At 50.2% G+C, this 18,495-nt stretch overlaps 1 protein-coding gene across 1 annotated transcript; it reads left to right on the top strand.

Annotated features, from left to right (window-relative positions):
* Nucleotides 1-8,662: 8,662 nt before the first annotated feature.
* LOC120838141 lies at nucleotides 8,663-9,514 on the top strand. The gene has a single exon (XM_040207917.1). The coding sequence runs from the start codon at nucleotides 8,663-8,665 to the stop codon at nucleotides 9,512-9,514; it is 852 nt and encodes a 283-aa protein (XP_040063851.1).
* The last annotated feature ends 8,981 nt before the right edge of the window (nucleotides 9,515-18,495 follow it).

Genomic DNA, 18,495 nt, shown 5'->3' with positions numbered 1-18,495 from the left:
GAGCCGGTGTCCGAGGAGTGACGGGTAGGTAGACGACGGTAGGAGCGGCGGGGGTCTCCGACTCGTTGGCCAACGTCGGCTGCCTGGTCCTGGGTAGTAAAAGTCCGTATTCCGGGTGTAGCCCTTGGGTGCGGCGACTTGATCGAGTCTTGATCTGGTCCTCGTTGGGTCCTCGGGAGCTTGGGTTTGGACTTGTACTGCGGGAACTCGGAGGGCTGCGCTGCACGGACATGCGGTACCCCGCACCTCCACCAAAATGTCACGGGTGGTGACTAAAAACAATAAATAAACAGAAAGAAGTAAACCTTTAATGTGGTGAACTTGTGCCAAAAATAAAAGAGTACAAAAGATAATAATAGAGCGTCGCGGGCGTCGAAGTCGGCGTGGCAGCAGAGTCGTACGCTGGGGCGAGACTGGCTCCGGCTTGCCCGCGGAGCCGCTTTTGTACACACGTTGGCTTCTGGAGCATTCGACGTAGAAGGTTCGAGGCGTAGAACATTCTGACCTCGAATCAGCTAGACGGTTCTCGATTTCACCAGAACATCACATTACAGTGTTAACAAAAATGCCAAGTCGCGGCCAGGAATTGAACCCTGGCCCTTCGCGTGGGAGGTATGCGCGATAACCGTTAGGCTACGGCCGCGCTGCCTACTTGGCGCGCGGCAATATCATCTAAAACGTGATTTACTCATTTTAATCATATTTTTTGTTGATACGGATCCCGTTCGTATGAATGCTCCACAATATAGACAACATTCTCGAGAACGAAATGACTGAATACACAGATTTCTGTCTCGTTATTAAGGGCAACTCACATTATGAACGCTCCTTGGAGAAAGCGAAGGTGTACATATTACCAAGTTATCATTGTAGCTGAATACAAAATTTAAATAAAAAAAAACACACACACAACGTTCTTCGCTAGTAGGGGACCCATTAACACAGAACCTAGTTGATAAACTAGAAAATGTTAAAATAATGGTACCTTGGTTAATTTCTACTAAGTATACCAAACGCGATTTGGTTAAAACCATGCATGATCAACTGGATCTTTCAAGAACCTTCCGACTTCGGACTTGTTTCGACTCTCCTTATGCAACTCTACGTTTCGGAGAACTCCTGCTGAGTTTTCCATACGCATTACAGTAAACTTCATTCGTTGTCGATATTTGAAAGTCGGGAATATGGAAATCAGGTTCGTTGTTCACGGCGAAATTCCAACAGTTTGATGTCAAAAACTGGGAATGCAACGATATAATCACTCAGAGATACGAGGGGGACTGCAGGTACAACGAAACGAGCTGTGGATACTGCCCCGAAGTAAGCCCCCCAAAACGTTACGACGGAGCGAGAGTCTAGGACGCTAACACGCAAAAACCATAAGATAACCAGTCCTACAGAAACAAAGATCCGCTAAAATAAAACGTCTGAAAAAAAAAGAAAAAAATGAAAGCCGTTTATGACTCCCTGTAACGCCGAATGGGAGCGCAGCTCTTGAGGACGAGGAGGGAAGGCTACTGAGGAGAGGGTAGACCCCTCCTCCTCCTCCTCCCATTCTCGAATATGCTCCGGGAGGGTCACCTGACATCGGGGGAGGGGGTCATGTGACCTCGGGGGGGTGTCACGTGACTTCGAAGGGGGGGGGGGGGGAGGGGGGTCACGTGACATAAAGGAAGGGGTCACGTGACCTCCGGGAGTCACGTGACTTGGGAAGTCACGTGACCTTGGGGTGACCTTGGGGGTCACGTGACCTCGTGGTTACGCCGACGGCGACGCCGACGCCGCTCACTCCGAAAACGGGCGCCTAAGAGCCGTGCTCTAAAAAAAAGACAGCCCAAAGGTACCGAATAAAAAACCTTATTTCCGACATAGACTCCTCTACTGAGAACTGCATGCACGAGCGAAAAATGAACCCACTTTCTGCTAGGCATAGCGTCCTTCAGGTATACTGAAACGACGTGGAGTGTAAAATCGAAATGCTGGTAAGCAAGAAATGGCTTGAACAAAATTCAGTTTGAACAATAATGCAACGACTGAATCATTAATCATATAGCCAAGATCAGTCAGGAAATGTAGGAATTATAAGAAACGAGGATCCAAGCTAATGTAATGCAGCTTCAGACGAAAAGCAACGAAAACGTTGCAGCTTCATAGGTGCGGCTTCGGAACTAAAACTCCAGTGATTAGCAGCTGCAGCGACAGAGTAACAACCTCTCTGGGGACAGGTCAAACATACCACCTCTGAGAACGAAAGGATGTTTAAAGCTGAGAAGTTTCTATACCCAATTTCAACGCTCACGGGAACCGCAGCAGCAGCGGTAGCTAATGTGGACGCAGCGCAAGTTTCAAGACAGCAGAAGGATTGTGATTGTTCGTCGGCCACGTCCTGAAACGTGAAGATAATCAGAGTAGACGCAGCAGAAGCTACATGACATCAAGGGACTGTGAGTGTTAGTGTGCTGAGTTTCGTGATTCTTCCAATCTCGTCTAGAACTACACCCTGTGGCGTTTGGGAGGTAGCGATCTCAGGCGCGAAACCAAGAGTCGGGGCGGTGGCTCGTTACTAGCATGGACCCGAGGAAACAGGCCTGGAGTGGGGCTACTGAAGTAGAACTTTTATGTACAGTGAATATACAAGTAGCATGGTCGACTGGTTAATCGGCAATTGGCGATTTCGGACTCTCTGCGCCCATAACCCTACGAGGGCGAGAAGGCCCGCGGAGAGAGAGAGGAGCCTTCCCCGGCGTTCGAGTGTTCACCTGGCGTTCGAAGTTCGGGGTGGCTGATGCAATTTCCGGGTGTTCTTTCACTAAGGGCAGATGATGCAATCACTCCACGTTCCTGCCCCGCTTCGGTGGCTGATGCAAGGAGTCGATGCCCTTGCAGAAACCCAACACCGACAGACCCACACACAGAGGCGCGAACAAGCTCGCCGGTGTTTCTCCTTGCGAAGGCTGCCGGTCCCAGATGGTCTCGTGGCCTCCGGAAGGCATTCCTTTCGCGTTTGGAGCCCTCCTCGAGGGCCACCCCAACTCAAGGGTCGGTCTCAAGAATCTGAACGTGACTGTCTAGCGCCGTTGGCACGTGCCGGGGCCCAACGTGACAATAGGCTTTGCTGCCGTTGGCGACCGGTGAAAGCCAACTCCAGGACGGAGCCAAGGAAGCCAGTTGTAACAACCCCTCGGCCACACGCCAGATGTACAATTTTGCTCCCTGAAATTTCGCTATAATTCATCGTGCTGCTTTTGTAATTTCATTTTTTATTTTAGCCTGTGCCCGGTGTACCATTTGTGCTTGTGCCCTAATCATCATGTCAGATGGGTTTCGGAAGTACTTCATGGTGTTCATTATTTTCCTTTGATTTTACATAAATTCGATGACCGACTGAATGCTACGTTCTCTCTTTCTCTCTCTTCAAATATGCTCTGCTTTTCCTAGGCGTCAGAAGAACGTCACATACTCTAATGCTCTTGTCTACTGAAGAAAGCACCAAAGGCTCGTAAATTGAGTTTGCTTGGTCACACCATTCCTGACGGGACCTATTTGTTGCTAAAGAAGGATTTCTGTCAAAAGTGTACCGTATAAAACGGGTTCCGGTATCGACCGGCTCCCGGTATAAAACGGCTACCTGAACCGAATGGATGCCCGCTTGAAGTTAGTGCAAGGATTAAACGGGTATTCCTATCCCGTAAAATGATAAGACCTGAACGGGTCGATCTGTTCAAATTTTAAACGAATCGAACCGTTTGAATTTTTTTGTTTTCGGTTGGGTATTATTGGATGCTGGACTTTGGTAAGCTTGAGGAACTGTAACGTGCTCTTATTTAGGTCAACACCATCTTTGGGTGGGCATTTTCGTGATCGATTCCCTACGCCAGTTTTGCTTCCACCAATTTGACAGCCGCAGTACTTTGTGTAAAAACTCGCACTCAAGGCCCCCCGAGCTTCGGTTAATTTGAGAGCTGGGGAAAGTAGGCGTCACCGATCTTATCCTCTCCCAAACACAAGAGGACAAAAATAAGTGGGTAGAGCGTTCAAATTCTTCACCAAGCTTGTCGACGAAATATATCAGGTGGTGTTTTCTTAGAAGCCAATATACGTTCAGCTGAACAGCAACAAGGTACTTGGAAGGCAGCGTTTGTACGGCGCCATAAGTAAACTGATGAAGGGCAAGGTGACACTGACTAAGAACGATGACTTTATCTATAAGTATCCCGAACAAAGGAGTGCAGTAAACCTTTCCCCGACATCAGAAGACAAGACAGAAAGCGGAGTGTATTATATTCCTTAAAGTGCTGTACAACGGACAAACCACCTTCAAAGTAAGTCAGAGGGGTGGTTGACGCTTCATTAAGCGAAGCAGGATCGGTCTCTCTGAATGTAGCCATTAGAGCGTGCAGCTAACTTTAATAGTATTTTCTGAAAGTGATACTAAACTGTCGCATTCGTCGCATTTGTCTCAGCGAAGGCATTGGAAAGGCACTTATACAATTCTTCTTGATACATAAATATTGTGACGATTTTTGATCATTCTGGTGTGACAAAAATGCGACGGCCAAACCCTCTGATAGATGTTTAGAGGAAGACGAAGGTGCTTTTTGGAGTGTCAAGCAGCCCGTTTCTTCTGAGAGACGGACGTCAGCACTTGTGGACGACAGGCGACTATCCAGAGGCAGAAAAAAAAACTTAAAGAGGGTGTAAGGTTCCGGAACCTTTTTATTTGTTGTCTTACTTCGTCTGGAGGCCCTGCGCGAACGATTTGGGGAAGACGTGTGGGGTTCACCAGGGGGTGTTTACGACCTTTGGAAGGGAGAAGTTTGTGCGCGGGGCGGGCAGCCCCCTTTGCGGTGCAAGTGTCCCGTTACTTGGGAACAGGCCGCGGCGCGTTCCGCGCCCCGCTCGGCTGCCTGCATTAGGGAGGCTCTGCGGTTAAGTGTTTTTCTCTGGTAGTCGACCAGTGCCACCGCTTGGAGTTGTTTGCTTGGAGAGCCGTTTGTCACTTCCCATTAACAAGTGCCGGTCGCTTTCCTAGAAGTCTATCGGGCGCTGTGCTTCGTCTGTCGGCACCTGTCCCTCCAGCCGGTGTTCGGAGTGCCAGGAGTGACTTGTCATGTCTGAGGGCCAGACTCGTCTTCGCCTCCTACGCCTAACGCTGTCTAGACCTGGGCTCGGAGCGCCGGACGAGAATGTTGACCCCCACGAGAAAATGGGAAACAGGGTCAGGCTGGCTCTCGATAAGAGCACAAGCGAGACAAAGGAGGGGGTCTTTGGTTCGGTACCGTTGGAGAGAAAAGAGCCGCTCTCTAACGGCGGCCAAGTCCGGGGCTAGTGTTGTCGGTGTTTGTATTCCTGTATCCCGTATGTTAAATTGTGTTTTATTAAACTGCTCCAAAGAAGTAATTTGCGTAAACAGTTGTCTGGCCTGACCTGCTACACCACCGCCACCGTTCAACGCAAGCCATCCTCCTCCACACCATCGAGGAGGAACCCCCATCTACAACTCATCAAGAACCTTACTGAGGGACTTTACGTTGATGATCTCATCATTGGCGCAGCCTCTGATTAGATACAAGAACGGTTTGTGGACAACCTGGTGGCACGATGCGTTCGACCAGGTAGCCAGCATGTTAAATAATTCTTGGCTACCTCCACCGCGAGGTGGCGAAGTTCTACCGTTCACTCGTGGGAACTCTGTCGTGGATAAAAAGTCTGCGAAGAATTACAAGCAAGGGCCTTTGGGTCATCGCGCACGTTTAATGACAGTCAATTAATAAATACCCTTTGTTGAACCAGTGCATGCTTTCATCCTTCTACGTGGGTAGTGTGAAGGGAAATCCTGCAAGTTCTGTAGACAAACGTTACATGTCATGAAACCTCTAGGAATGTCAATATATAAATGAAACATTAATTCAAAGAAGCTACAAAAGCTGTTTGACGATGAAGGAACCAATTGTGTCTTAAACCGAGTTGGATGCCCCACAACAAACATCTCAGGGCTCTTGGGGCTTATAGGAAATGAGAAAAAAAAAACACCGGTAGTTACTGAAGCGGCCCACATTAAGTTCTTAGCCCGGAACATTAACACGAAACGATTCACTGTTTTTTGATTGCCTCTAATTTACGACCCCTTTATGAATCCTGCTCCGAGTTCCCTTGACAGCCAAGTTACTGTTCCAGACTCTGGGAACTTGATGTTGACTGGGATGCACCACTGCTGTGAGAGGTTCAAATGAGATAGGCCCAGTAGCACACAGTTCTGCACTTCTCGACATGCGTTGCGGTACGCCAGGGAATCTGGGACTCCTCAACAATAATGAAAATGCAATTAACATAATGATAGATGCCTGTTTTAAACGGTATGGGGCACCCCCTCCCTTCCCCCGCCTCCTGCATCAAGCCTCTCTCTCCTAGTCCCCTTGAAAAAAAGTCTGCGTATGTTGGTTTTGGTGCGGTGATTTTCTTATGTTATTTAAATACAGCAAACGGTTCATGAATAACTGCACGTGCTCATAAATAAAGGTCACCCTGCTTTAAAATAATTTGGTGGACATAGAAACACACCAGATACCGCATTTCTGCACTTATTTTGCATAAAACTAGCACTCACAAACTACAAAGCCGAACAGAAATTTACAGTGTTTTATTCCTTCACCTGAAAAGAAACGACGCAGTCTCGAATGCTCACTATCCTCGTTGACGTGCTGTCATTCTCTTTGTGTTGTTATTTATACTACTTCGCAGCTCAGTGTAATCAAAGTGCGAATAAGCACCTAGCACTATTCTAATCATGTTAAGCCAAGTCAAACTATAGAAGCACAAGACTGGATCTAGCGGTTTTGACATGTTAAGCTCAGTTGACCTGAGTGTTAAGTTTGTTCTAACCGTAGCAGTCCAACTGGAGCAGTAGTATTTCGGACCCAATGCTGAAGTTTCTAAGCTTTTCATTACATAATTCAAAAGTTAAGGCGCGATTTTTAATATTTTCTTGGAAAATGTCGGCCGTCAAAGCCCATCAATGACTGCAGTCGAATGGCCTAACTTACCGGAACGGGCTCCGCATTATATTTTAATATTTAAGAAAAGTATGATAACTCAGTTTGAATAAGGTAATGAATAGTTTTGAAACTTTGCATCTGATCCGGATTGCTACGGCTGCATTTGTGCGGAGAGTGAGTTCGGCAATGCATTGATCGTTTTAAGCGGTGAACCAATGCTGTAATTTGATTTTGGCGACACGTTGTTCTACTTGCATTGACAACGAAGACTGACCGTGTAAATTGAACGTGTACAAGTTTCCATGTAACTTACAAATGTATTAATTTCGTTGTTTTAAGGACGAAATCAATCTGAAGGAGCAAGATTGAACATGTTGTTGCGAAAGGCCCCAGGAGACGACCTTGCCCTTCCAAACCGACCGGCACGGGTAAACGACTTGGAGCATCGTCGCCAGGTGGCTACGCTCAGCGGCGCCCGGAAACAAAGCGAGAGGCGCCTTTGAGTCGCTAATGCACCTTGGTTTACGAGGCGACGTGGCCTTCTCCGAAGGATCATCGGGTTGACCCACGCCAGTGACATCTAGCCGACTTTGCCGTCCAGTCCCTCTCCTTGTTTCTCCTGCCTGACCTCGATGCACGGCGACCCGACAGCCTTGGGAGGTCCTCGACAAGCGAGGGGGCTTTATTCAATTTCCCCAGCTTAGATCGCCCATGGCATTATCCCCTAACACACGGAAGTCAGGACGCCTGCAATTATGAATGTCTTCCGCCTTCCAAGACTTCGATGGCACCATTGTCCGCCGAGATTGGCCGGCGACACCGCGGCCAAGGATGTCTGGCCCCTCCGTGTGTGTGTCACGTGTGGCAGTGCGAGGGAGAGGAAAATGGCGTGCTTGGACATTACGAACAATGAACCCTGGGGATTCCCTGCTAGGGATGTGGGGACAAGTCAGGTTATAAAAGCAGCAGCAGGCGGCTGCTAGCTTGTGGGGGAGGAAGTGGCCGAGTGGGCAAACGCGTCTCAGCTCGGAGCGTGGAGCGAAAGCTTGCCCCCGCCCGTTTCGATATGGATGAGTTTCCTATTGGCACTGGTTCGTGTGATCCCTACTGCGTGATGCACGTTAAAAACCCCAGGTTAGCGGTTGTACCGCACTGGCCAAATTTCTCATCTACAGCTAAGAGACCGATTACCCGTTGAGGCGCATCTCCATCAGGGCTGTATAAACATAAAGAGCAAACCAATTTTTTTTGCTAGCTTGTGTTCTCTCGTGTGTTCTCGACAGTGTTCTCAAGTGTTCTTGAGTAGATGTAATCTGTTGATATGTATATATATAAAGAGTTATATTATGTAAGAGACACCCCTCCTGCTCTCTGGTCCTTCCCGAGTCCGGCTACCACATGTGTTCCTGCCCTGGCTCGGCTCCCTGCTGCACACAAAGTCCCCGGACAACCACGCGTTCCCAACAACTGGATGGCAGCGGCGGGATCGACTTCGCCGCATCATGACTTCTTGTGTGGGTGAGTGCCCGGCCCTTTTCTTTCTCAATCTGCCAGGCCCATTAGCTCTAAGTTTTGCCTATGGGGGTTGGAGATAGTCGTTGTTAGGACTGTGTGACCGTTCTAATGCGAGCATTTTTGTAAGAAAGGGAGTCAACACAAGCTAGATCATGAGTTTGGAGGCATTCCGCTGGTATGAGTTGGTACAGGTCTGTACCGAGTTAGGAATAGATTTCGGGCAGAGAAAAAGAAAGCCGCACAATATAGAACTTATTGAGGCCGAAAAGGTCAGCGTTGAGGAGTTCACAGAGGCTCTGGGGGAGGTTCGCGGAAGGGAACTGGATGTGCTCGAGAGCAAAAAGCGGGCCGAAGAGGAGGAACGCAGGAGGCGGGCCGACGCGGATGCTTTAGAAAGGTCAAGATGGGAGCTCGAGAAACGCGAGTATAAGCGCGAAATGGAGCGGCTCGACTACGAATTCGAGCAGCTCGAGCTCGCGAAGAAAGCGCGGGAGTTAGAGGCTCTTTTTCGGGCGGCAACAGGCGTTGAAGGGGTGACAGGGAAGGCGTGTCAGCGAAAGGAGAAAGTGGAAGCTGGGGACACAGAGTTGACCGGAGACCAGCGTCTCTCTCCCGACACGACCGTCGCCGTTCTTCGCAAGTCCGACCCGAACTCCGAGCGGCGGGACGGTGAAAGTGACGTGGAAGCAGCAACAGAAGTGGTGTGTCAGGAAAAGAGGAAAATGGAAGCTGGGGACACCGAGGTGACCGGAAACCAGCGTGTTTCCTCCAACGCGACCGACGCTGTTCCACGGAAGACCGACGCCGTTCCACACAAGACCTACCCAACAGCTGAGCTGCGGGAGGCTGAGAGTGATCAGGATCACAGGAAAGAAGAGAAGGCTCTTCGGGCGTCCAGCGGCGGCTTCCCGGATGACGAAGGCGACGCCAAGACAGAGACAACGCTGGGGGTAGCCCAGCCAGCTCATGGAGAGCAGCGCCGAGATGCAGGAAACGGCTGTTAAGTAAACAAGTCAGGATCCTGACCGCTCTGCTCGGCACCCGTGCGTCTTTGGGATCAAGCCCACGGCGCCGGCACAGGAGTCCAAGCGGACCACCAGGAGGTAGGTGATTGGGATTTCCTTCGACGAAATCAACCACACCGGCCTGGTGCGGTTGCGGAGCCCGGACTCCAGACCATTTACGGAGTCCAGGTGCAAGGAGGACATCGACGAGTACGTGTTCGGCAGCGAGTCGTCATCGAGGTTGTGGGACGGGAGACCCCAAGTCGGCTATCCCAGGGGACCTGCAACCTTCGGCGGCTGGGCTAGCAAGGGACCCTTCACAGTCACGATGGAGCCCGGGCGGGACAAAGCAGACCTGACACAAGTGCACCTGAAGACATCGTCGTGTCCGCGGCAAGGTGGTCCTGAGACCGAGAACTCGGATGTCGTCACGAGCCAGCGACCGAGACCCATGAGGAAGCGGCAGCGCCGGATCAGCGTCATACGATCTGGCAGCGACGATCCCTGCAAAAAGCGTCCAGGGAAGCGTGACGAGCGCATCTTCAAAAAGAAGCGGTCCTCGTGGCTGGTAAGGGGAAAGCTCCAGGACCCCATCCCAACGAGCCACGGACCCACAGCTCAAGTGCGAGAAAGGAGCCTGGAGGAGGCAACAACGAGCCTGGAACGACGGAACGAGGTTCCAAACGGAGGCAGAGCTCATCGCCCGTGGTTCAGCCAGGCATCACGTCGGACTGGGAAGCCAAGGGAGATCTCCGGGACTGCAGCTTCGCGCCTGCACGCCAGTCCAAGGAGAAGAACTTGAACAGTTTGAGTGAGGCCAAGAGCAAACTGGGCGTAGGTTAGATGCAAAGGACTTTCGAGGGAAAAGGGAGGGCTAAACGTAATTTTTTAGTATTGAGTAGACTAGGTTATTCGGCTGGGTTATTAGCTTTTCTTTTTTCGGGAGTCTGAGTTTTGCGTTGCGGTCGGGTTTACCTCGCTGTGTGGGCGGTAAAGTTAATTGAAAGCGATTTCATACTTGGTGTAGTTTGCTTTATGGAGGACGTGCTCGAATTTAATAGGGATGTGCCCTATGTGAGTTACGTTACGGTTTGTAATGTGGTTTTGTTTTCACGGTAGTCCGTTTTATTTTGGGTTGAGCGCAAGTGGGCTTTTATTACTCTGCAAAAGTGTCTTTCGCTAAAGCAACCTGTCGGAGAAAATTAGTTTCTCTCTGCGTGTCTTTCGTTAATAGAAGAGCACGGAAATTTCACGAGGCATGTTTTATTGTTGTTTGTTTTGGTCTGGTGGACTGGAGAGATTGGGTGCTGGGCGCTTGCCTGCGCGGAGTGTAGTTCGGCGTTGTGGGCTTTGTTACTGCCATTTCCCAGTCTGGACTCCAGCCTGGATCTCAGTCGCCAGCCCAGCCGTGAGACCGCGTATTTCAAGGGACCAGTGTGGACTGCTCCCCCTCAAGACACTCTTCCTGGCGGCGGAGGAGCTGTTGCGAAAGGCCCCAGGAGACGACCTTGCCCTTCCAAACCGACCGGCACGGGTGAACGCCCTGGAGCATCATCGCCAGGTGGCTACGCTCAGCGGCGCCCGGAGACAAAGCGAGAGGCGCCTTTGAGGCGCCAACGCACCTTGGTTTACGGGGACGACGTGAGCTTCTCTGAAAGATCATCGGGTTGACCCACGCCAGTGTCATCTAGCCGACTTTGCCCTCCAGTCCCTCTCCTTGCTTCTCCTGCATGACCTCGATGCACGGCGACCCGACAGCCTTGGGACGTCCTCGACAAGGTATGGGGCTTTACTCAATTTCCCCAAATTAGATCGCCCTTGGGATTATCCCCTAGCTAACACACGGAAGCCAGGAGCCAGGACGCCTGCAATTATGAATGTCTTCCGCCTTCCTCGACTTCGATGGCACCATTGTCCGCCGAGATTGACCGGCGACACCGCGGCCAAGGATGTCTGGCTTCTCCGTGTGCGTGTCGCGCGTGGCAGTGAGAGGGAGAGGAAAATGGCGTGCTTGGACATTACGAACAATAAACCCTGGGGATTCCCTGCTAGGGATGTGGGGACAAGTCAGCTTATAAAAGCAGCAGAAGGCGGCTGCTAGCTTGTGCTCTCACGTGTGTTCTCGACAGTGTTCTCAACTGTTCTTGAGTTGATATAATCTGTTCATATGTATTGTGGGAACCATTGGGTTCCCTCTATCCCTATCCAGGCCTAGCTTCAAGCAGGCCGTGGGAGTCGTCGTCACCAATGGCGTCGGCCTCCCGGATACAAGGAACCACGAGGCCGAATTCCCCGAAGGGGCCGGCTCTCCCTTGCCCATTTGGGTGAACGCGCCTTCGGCACACCCTTCAGAGTTATAATGGACGCGACTGCTAGTGGCCTCCCCGGGCGCGTCCATTCTCCGAGGCTACATAAGCTGGCCCCGAAGGGGGCCAGGGGGCTCTCGTCGGCGGAGGCCCTGGCTCTACGGAGCTCGGTTTTTCTTTGTGGGCCTCCGACTTTCCGTGAATCTGTCCAATGCGGCAGCGCGGGAAACCGACCGGGTGATACTGGCAATTAAGCCAGTGCCCAGACTTTTCATTGTCCAAGAGCGAAGCGTGTTGGCATTGCAGTCAATAAACACGTCTTTATACGAACCCAAGGAACCCTCAGTGTTGCTAAGTGGTACCCCTCACCAAAAGGGCGAATCCCACATCTGGCGCCCCAACGTGCGGCTTTCCGTGGACTGCAAAGACAGCAGCATCTATCTCCTTTCGCTAAGATAGCGAACCAGGTCGATTTCCGGCCAAGGATCAAACAGGTGGACAAAGGGAGAAGCGAACGCCCAACACCCGATGCCACTCAATGGCTTAGTGGCCGCGTCAACCACGCAAAGAGACAATGAATAAGCGTCTCGGCCGAACGCCCTCCCACACGGAGGTGACTCAACGCCCGGAATGCGTCCAGGGTTGCCAGGTAGGGCTATAAATAGCCAAATTGGGCTAGTTTTATTTGCAGTTGGCGGGAAAAAATGGTAGTTGGCTATTTGGCTAGTATTGGGCTATTTCTAACCTGTGCATTGGGCTATTTCTGACCTGTGCATTGGGCAATTTCTGACCTGCGCTGGAACCCAAATGCCTGAAAGCACTTGGGTTTATAGGTTCGAATGTATTTTTAGAGTAAGTTACGTCAACATTTGGTGCTTTAGTCCCTTAACCCCGATAAGTTTGCGACAGCAAACAAATTCGTCTTCTTTTTGCGCGCCTTGTGCAATTGTTTACCTCCGAATGCAAGCATGTGCTGTTATCCCTCCATTTCAACAAGTGACGGCTCGACTCCTTGCGGCCTTAACAGCAGCTGTTCTGCGCATTCTTTAGGTTGTCTGAATTCTGCATAGTTCTCCCGTGACGTCATTCTGGTCACCCGTCCCAATACAGTGGAAGAACGGTACGTTGTCATGCGCTTGTACGAGCGTTTCAGGAAGTTAGCCGAACGTGTAAGGGACGCCATTTCTGGGGCATTTGATGGATAAAAATGTATTATGTGTCTTTTCTGCTTAAAATAAACGTTTCAAATGACAAGTTTTTTTGGGGCTATTTTTCTGGATCGACATTTGGCTATTTTTGGGCTAGATCTCGTGGACGTTTGGCGGGTTGGAGTTCAAACACCTGGCAACCCTGCCTGAATGCGTCCGAGGCATTCCCTTTCGGGACGACGCCAGCCTACTTCGCTGGGGAGGCGCACCTGCGCTTCTCGAGGTCAAGCCCGTTCTCGAACAAAGCACGGTGACGCAACACGAAGCAATTGCAGCTTTTTGCCTTCGAGACGGCTCGCGGGGCCCACCCAGAGTGGACACCCCGTCAGCGCACAAACTAAAAGCGTATCTCGGAGCGAGAAAATGCGCTGTGCCTGCAACACCGGTCCCAGTCTAGCGAGGTTGCGGAGGCCGCCGATGGTGCCCTTCGTCGCCGCGTCGACGGACCAGTAGCCATCAGGTTGACTAAGCGACCCCGGAACAAAGGCCCCCCGGGAAAACTGAGTGAGTCAAAATGATTTCCTTTTTACTCCGTCTTTCCTTCCCGCTATCAAGGGACAGAGGACTGGCGTGAGCATGGTTTTCGGCTACTAGAATTGAGTATGTTCCGTTTACCCGCGATCGACTCCGGCCAAAAGTCAGTGAGCGTCGCACGCAACAATAACGTTAGGAACCCTTGAGGGCCACCCATCGAGTTGCGACCCCGTAAAAGCGACGTTAATTGTGGAAACGCCGCGGGGTCCGGGAGCAGTTCAATCGTGCTACCGGGCAGTGCAACAGGTTGAACTGCGTCCCGAGAGGATTGCGTGTCCGATTAAGGTGACGGCCATGCGGTCACTGGACGAGATCGTGAGCCGCGGAACTCGAAGTGTTCGTTGGGAATCGACGGTAGCACCGATGAGTTTTTGATGCCCAGCAGAACGATCCGGGGTGTAAATATGTGAATAGTTGTAAATTTTCGCGGACTCTGCGGAGTCGGGCGGTGCGTCCGCCGGGCGGTACGCTCGCCACTAACGTCGCTAAGCAACTCGTATTGTTGCAGACGGGCTTTGGCAGCCGGGCAGCGTACTCGCCGGGTCGAGCAACTCGTGTTGTTGCCGATCGGTGCCGTAAATAGTCTGGTATTGCTATTGGCACGGGGGTTTGTTTTATTTGGGATCGGTTTCTGTTCTTGCTGATGCGGATAAACTCGTGCTACGGCGCTTGGCCTCTACGAACATTGCAGTTCAAGGTGGCTGTCCTGCGCGGCTGGGAGGTGCATTCGGTGCTCTCCTTTGTTCGCGTTGGCCAGGGCAGCACGCGGCTCCAAGACTTTTCGAAGTTAGGTCGCTGTGCTATACCTGGCCACGGGCATCTGTGTTTTAGCCAAAGGTAAAAGCTAACATGTTTGAAAAATAACAATGTTGGCGAGCCTGCCCGATTGCAGCCCTGCATCGTTTCAATATCACAAGAAAGGACAGGGTGGTGCATTTGACATTTCATTGCGCCCGCAAATCGAAGCGATTAGGCATCGTTAGCAAAAGCAGCTACAAAGAACTTTGCCTCGTCGAACAGTCACCAACAAATCCATTGTCCGGGGTGACGCGAGTCAGCTCGGTATGTGGACATCCGTGTTCACATTAAGCGGAGTCGTGTAACCATTTTCACAATAACTCCGCAAGCCGAGCCAGTGCGATGCACGTGACTCACGGCAGAAGCGACACCTTTGTCTCTGCCTCTTTTTTATCTCCGGGGCCTGGTGCACTCAGAGATTGGTCGAGTGTCCTCAGTTGGACGGCTCCACCTTGCTCGGAATTTCCGAAGCTTCCTTCTTGGGGAACGAAACGGGAGAGGGGGCAGAGCGCAGGTTGCATTCCAGTTCCCGGCGGTTCCTGGGCCCTGGTTCGATGTCGGGGTGTCATCGACGCCAGGGAGCGTCATCGTCGCCGTTGCCGCAGCGTCGCCGGCCTGCGTGTCCAGATCCGGCTCGTCGGCTGCTGGCCAAGATGGCGGCAGCCATCCTCCCGCTGCCTGGACTCGTCCTCAGCCCAGCAACACGTGGCATCCGATCGCGGACCCAGGCTGTGGACCCGTGCCGACAGCAAGCAGCTCGCATCCCGTCACGCACCCAGTGACAGTGCCCGTGCCACTTGGTGCGTCCCCCAGGAGAGACGCCCAGCCGCCGTACTTTCTGTGATCCTTCGAACATTTCGTCATGGAGTGTCCGGGCCGTCCTTCCTGCACAAGCCAGGCCACTACACGGACATCGCAACGCTACTCCCGGTAAGCCTGCCAAGAAGCGTGGGCTGCAGAGTTCGGCTGCACCCGGGGTCCACTGTCAAGCAGCGAGCTAGAGTTTTCAGCATGTACCGCGCTGATCGTTTTTTTATTTCTTTGTTTTTCTTCGCGGCATGCTTCTTTCGCTCTAGCGTTTCGGTTTTTTTATTTTGTTTTTGAGAGCCGGTAGGCCATTTTATTTTTAGGCCTACCTTAGCCTTGAGAAGGGGGGAGTGTGGGAACCATTGGGTTCCCTCTATCCCTATCCAGGCCTAGCTTCAAGCAGGCCGTGGGAGTCGTCGTCACCAATGGCGTCGGCCTCCCGGATACAAGGAACCACGAGGCCGAATTCCCCGAAGGGGCCGGCTCTCCCTTGCCCATTTGGGTGAACGCGCCTTCGGCACACCCTTCAGAGTTATAATGGACGCGACTGCTAGTGGCCTCCCCGGGCGCGTCCATTCTCCGAGGCTACATAAGCTGGCCCCGAAGGGGGCCAGGGGGCTCTCGTCGGCGGAGGCCCTGGCTCCACGGAGCTCGGTTTTTCTTTGTGGGCCTCCGACTTTCCGTGAATCTGTCCAATGCGGCAACGCGGGAAACCGACCGGGTGATACTGGCAATTAAGCCAGCGCCCAGACTTTTCATTGTCCAAGAGCGAAGCGTGTTGGCATTGCAGTCAATAAACACGTCTTTATACGAACCCAAGGAACCCTCAGTGTTGCTAAGTGGTACCCCTCACCAAAAAGGCGAATTCCACAGTATATATAAAGAGTTATATTATATAAGAGAAACCCCTCCTGCTCCCTGGTCCTTCCCGAGTCCGGCTACCACATGTGTTCCTGCCCTGGCTCGGCTGCCTGCCGCACACCGACTTCCCGACCAACCGCTCGGTCCCAACAATGTCTGGCACTAGGAATTGATTATTTAATCCAATTAAGAAATTATTTATATAGTAATGCACAAAATATTGCTCAATAATTCCACTGTCTCAAATTTAACTCTCTTTAGCGTTTTCAGTCAAACCTTTTAGGGGAAGGGTCATCCGTCGCTTTTATTCAGGTACATCAGCATGGGACTTGACGCAGCGTACCTCATTGAAACAGCAGATGTCGTTTTAACGAGTGTCCCAGCAGAGGGATCATTTGAGTTAATGGTAGTTAAATCTTTTGTTATATTTTTCCAGACAACATCCTGCTGCACATGATCATTATTATTTGGCAAAGTAAGTCGAATGCGTGCCAAGATCGGCCGAAAATTTCCACGCATTGTAGTAAACCACGAGCTTTTTTTTTTTTTTTTTTTTTTTCGGAAAGATAAGAGTAAAAGACCAACCTCGTATCATACATTTTATTAGTATTTTCTTTTATTTACTCTTGTTTTTTTCCAGTGTTTCTAGTGCCCTCTTTTATTCCGTCCCTCTCATACCACACTTTCAATAAATTTGAAAAGAAATACATCAATTTTAGAAAAAAGTTGCCCAGTTACAGTGCTAAAACTGAAAAATTTTCCCGTCTTTGCTGTAGTTACATCATTTAAGACAAGAAGAATTGCAATCAAGTGTCTGTCATATGCACATCATAGCGAAAAAAAAGTTATCTCAGGAAGTCAGATATATCTAAAGAAAAGTGTTAATTATTAGAAGTGTGGAAGGACTGTTTTTGCACATTGCATGTTAATCTGTTTTTATGGAAATCTCTTTCCAATCGTGTTGTAATCGTTTAAAATACAAATAGTAAAAAAAAAAGAGAAATAGTTGTGTTTCAAGCTTCGGAAACCATCCTCTACGTGAAATAGAGAGGAGGCTTATTACACGTGTTGCCATGATGTCAATTTTGTTGTATTTTTTTTTTTCGAAATCAAACGGCTGCGGATGTAGCGCGCACAGCGCTGCTTTGTAATATGATGTCGCTGCTCTGGTCTTGCTAGGTAGAGGGGCGTGCTCATCAATATTTCCTTCTATTTCCCTAAAAAAGTAATCTTAGGTTGTTTTCCGGGAACGAGTTAGCTTCTTCAAGATATAGGCGACATCGATCTTACTTGGAGCAACAACTTCACCGGTATATATATTTTTTTCTTCCTTGTCCCTTTTCAATATATCAAAAAAACATTACCACAATACGTTTATCGGAATTTGTGTAACTTTACTCTCCTTAAGAAGCTACATGAGTGAGCGTTTCAGAAACATATAAGTGAGGAATGTAGCGCATTCTCATCCGTTTTTCATATCAAACTAATCTGGACATCACTTCAGATAGTCCATCAGGTAAGACCCGGCAGCGTATCAAAATAGGAACGAATGGGTCTATCATGCATATAAAATTAGAAAATTCACCCGTAAAACTGATTCCATCATATAATATCTTTTTCCTCCTACAGTTGAAGATCATAATTGACTACCGTCGAATAGTCTTTGAATGATTTGAGAAGACATTTTTTCTATAATTGTTGAATTATAGTGTGTAGTGTTTTATGTCATATATTTTTCTACTTAAGTTTTCTTTATATTTGTCCGGTCGTGTGAATATTTCTTTAGCTATTTGCTCGTATTTTTCTGTATGTATATGTGAGTATTTATGAACATTTGTACATTTCTCCTTCTTAGTTTTCTGAAATAATGCCCTCTGGGCACTGTACGTTACAGTAAAAAACGTATTTGTATAAAAACCCTAAAAATAAAAAAGGGCTCGAAGTACACCTAACCACTTTTAATAAGTTATGAGTGCGAACCCATGCAAGCCGCTCGTTCGCTCCCTTATTGCGTCTGCAACGTACTTTTCGTCGCCGGTCAGCGCGCGCGCTCTCCTCGGCGCGCTAACATTGGAAGCTCCGTGTTAACGGCGCGCTGACGGACACGCAGCGCCATGGGGTAAGCGGTCGCTGAAACTGACGCGCAGCGGCCAATGGGAGCCTTGTCGACGCGCGCTAGCCAATGGGACCGAAGCCGAAATTCATCAGCTTTGCTCCACTCCTTTGGGCTGGGGGAAACTAGGTGCCGTTGTCTAGGCTTTTCGCGTGGTTTCATTTCTGGGAGCCGGCTTCACTTGGAGTTGATGATGATTAGGGGTTTATTGGCGCAGCAGCAACGAGGGCCATAATGCGCCAGGCTTCACTTGGAGAAAGGATTTAACGTGCCGTTTGGCGCGGCTCGCTGCATGAGACACTTAATGCTTTCGCAGTAATACATTATTAAAGACAATACAAAAGTAGGATATGA

Source organism: Ixodes scapularis, unplaced genomic scaffold, assembly GCF_016920785.2.
Source record: "Ixodes scapularis isolate PalLabHiFi unplaced genomic scaffold, ASM1692078v2 PGA_scaffold7__128_contigs__length_106722199, whole genome shotgun sequence".
Classification (NCBI taxonomy): Eukaryota; Metazoa; Arthropoda; class Arachnida; order Ixodida; family Ixodidae; genus Ixodes; species Ixodes scapularis.
This window is presented reverse-complemented; position numbering and strand designations above follow the sequence as displayed.

Excerpts from the sequence above, each read along its gene's own strand:
- LOC120838141 (XM_040207917.1), top strand. The coding sequence starts at position 8,663 with ATGAGTTTGGAGGCATTCCGCTGGTATGAGTTGGTACAGGTCTGTACC.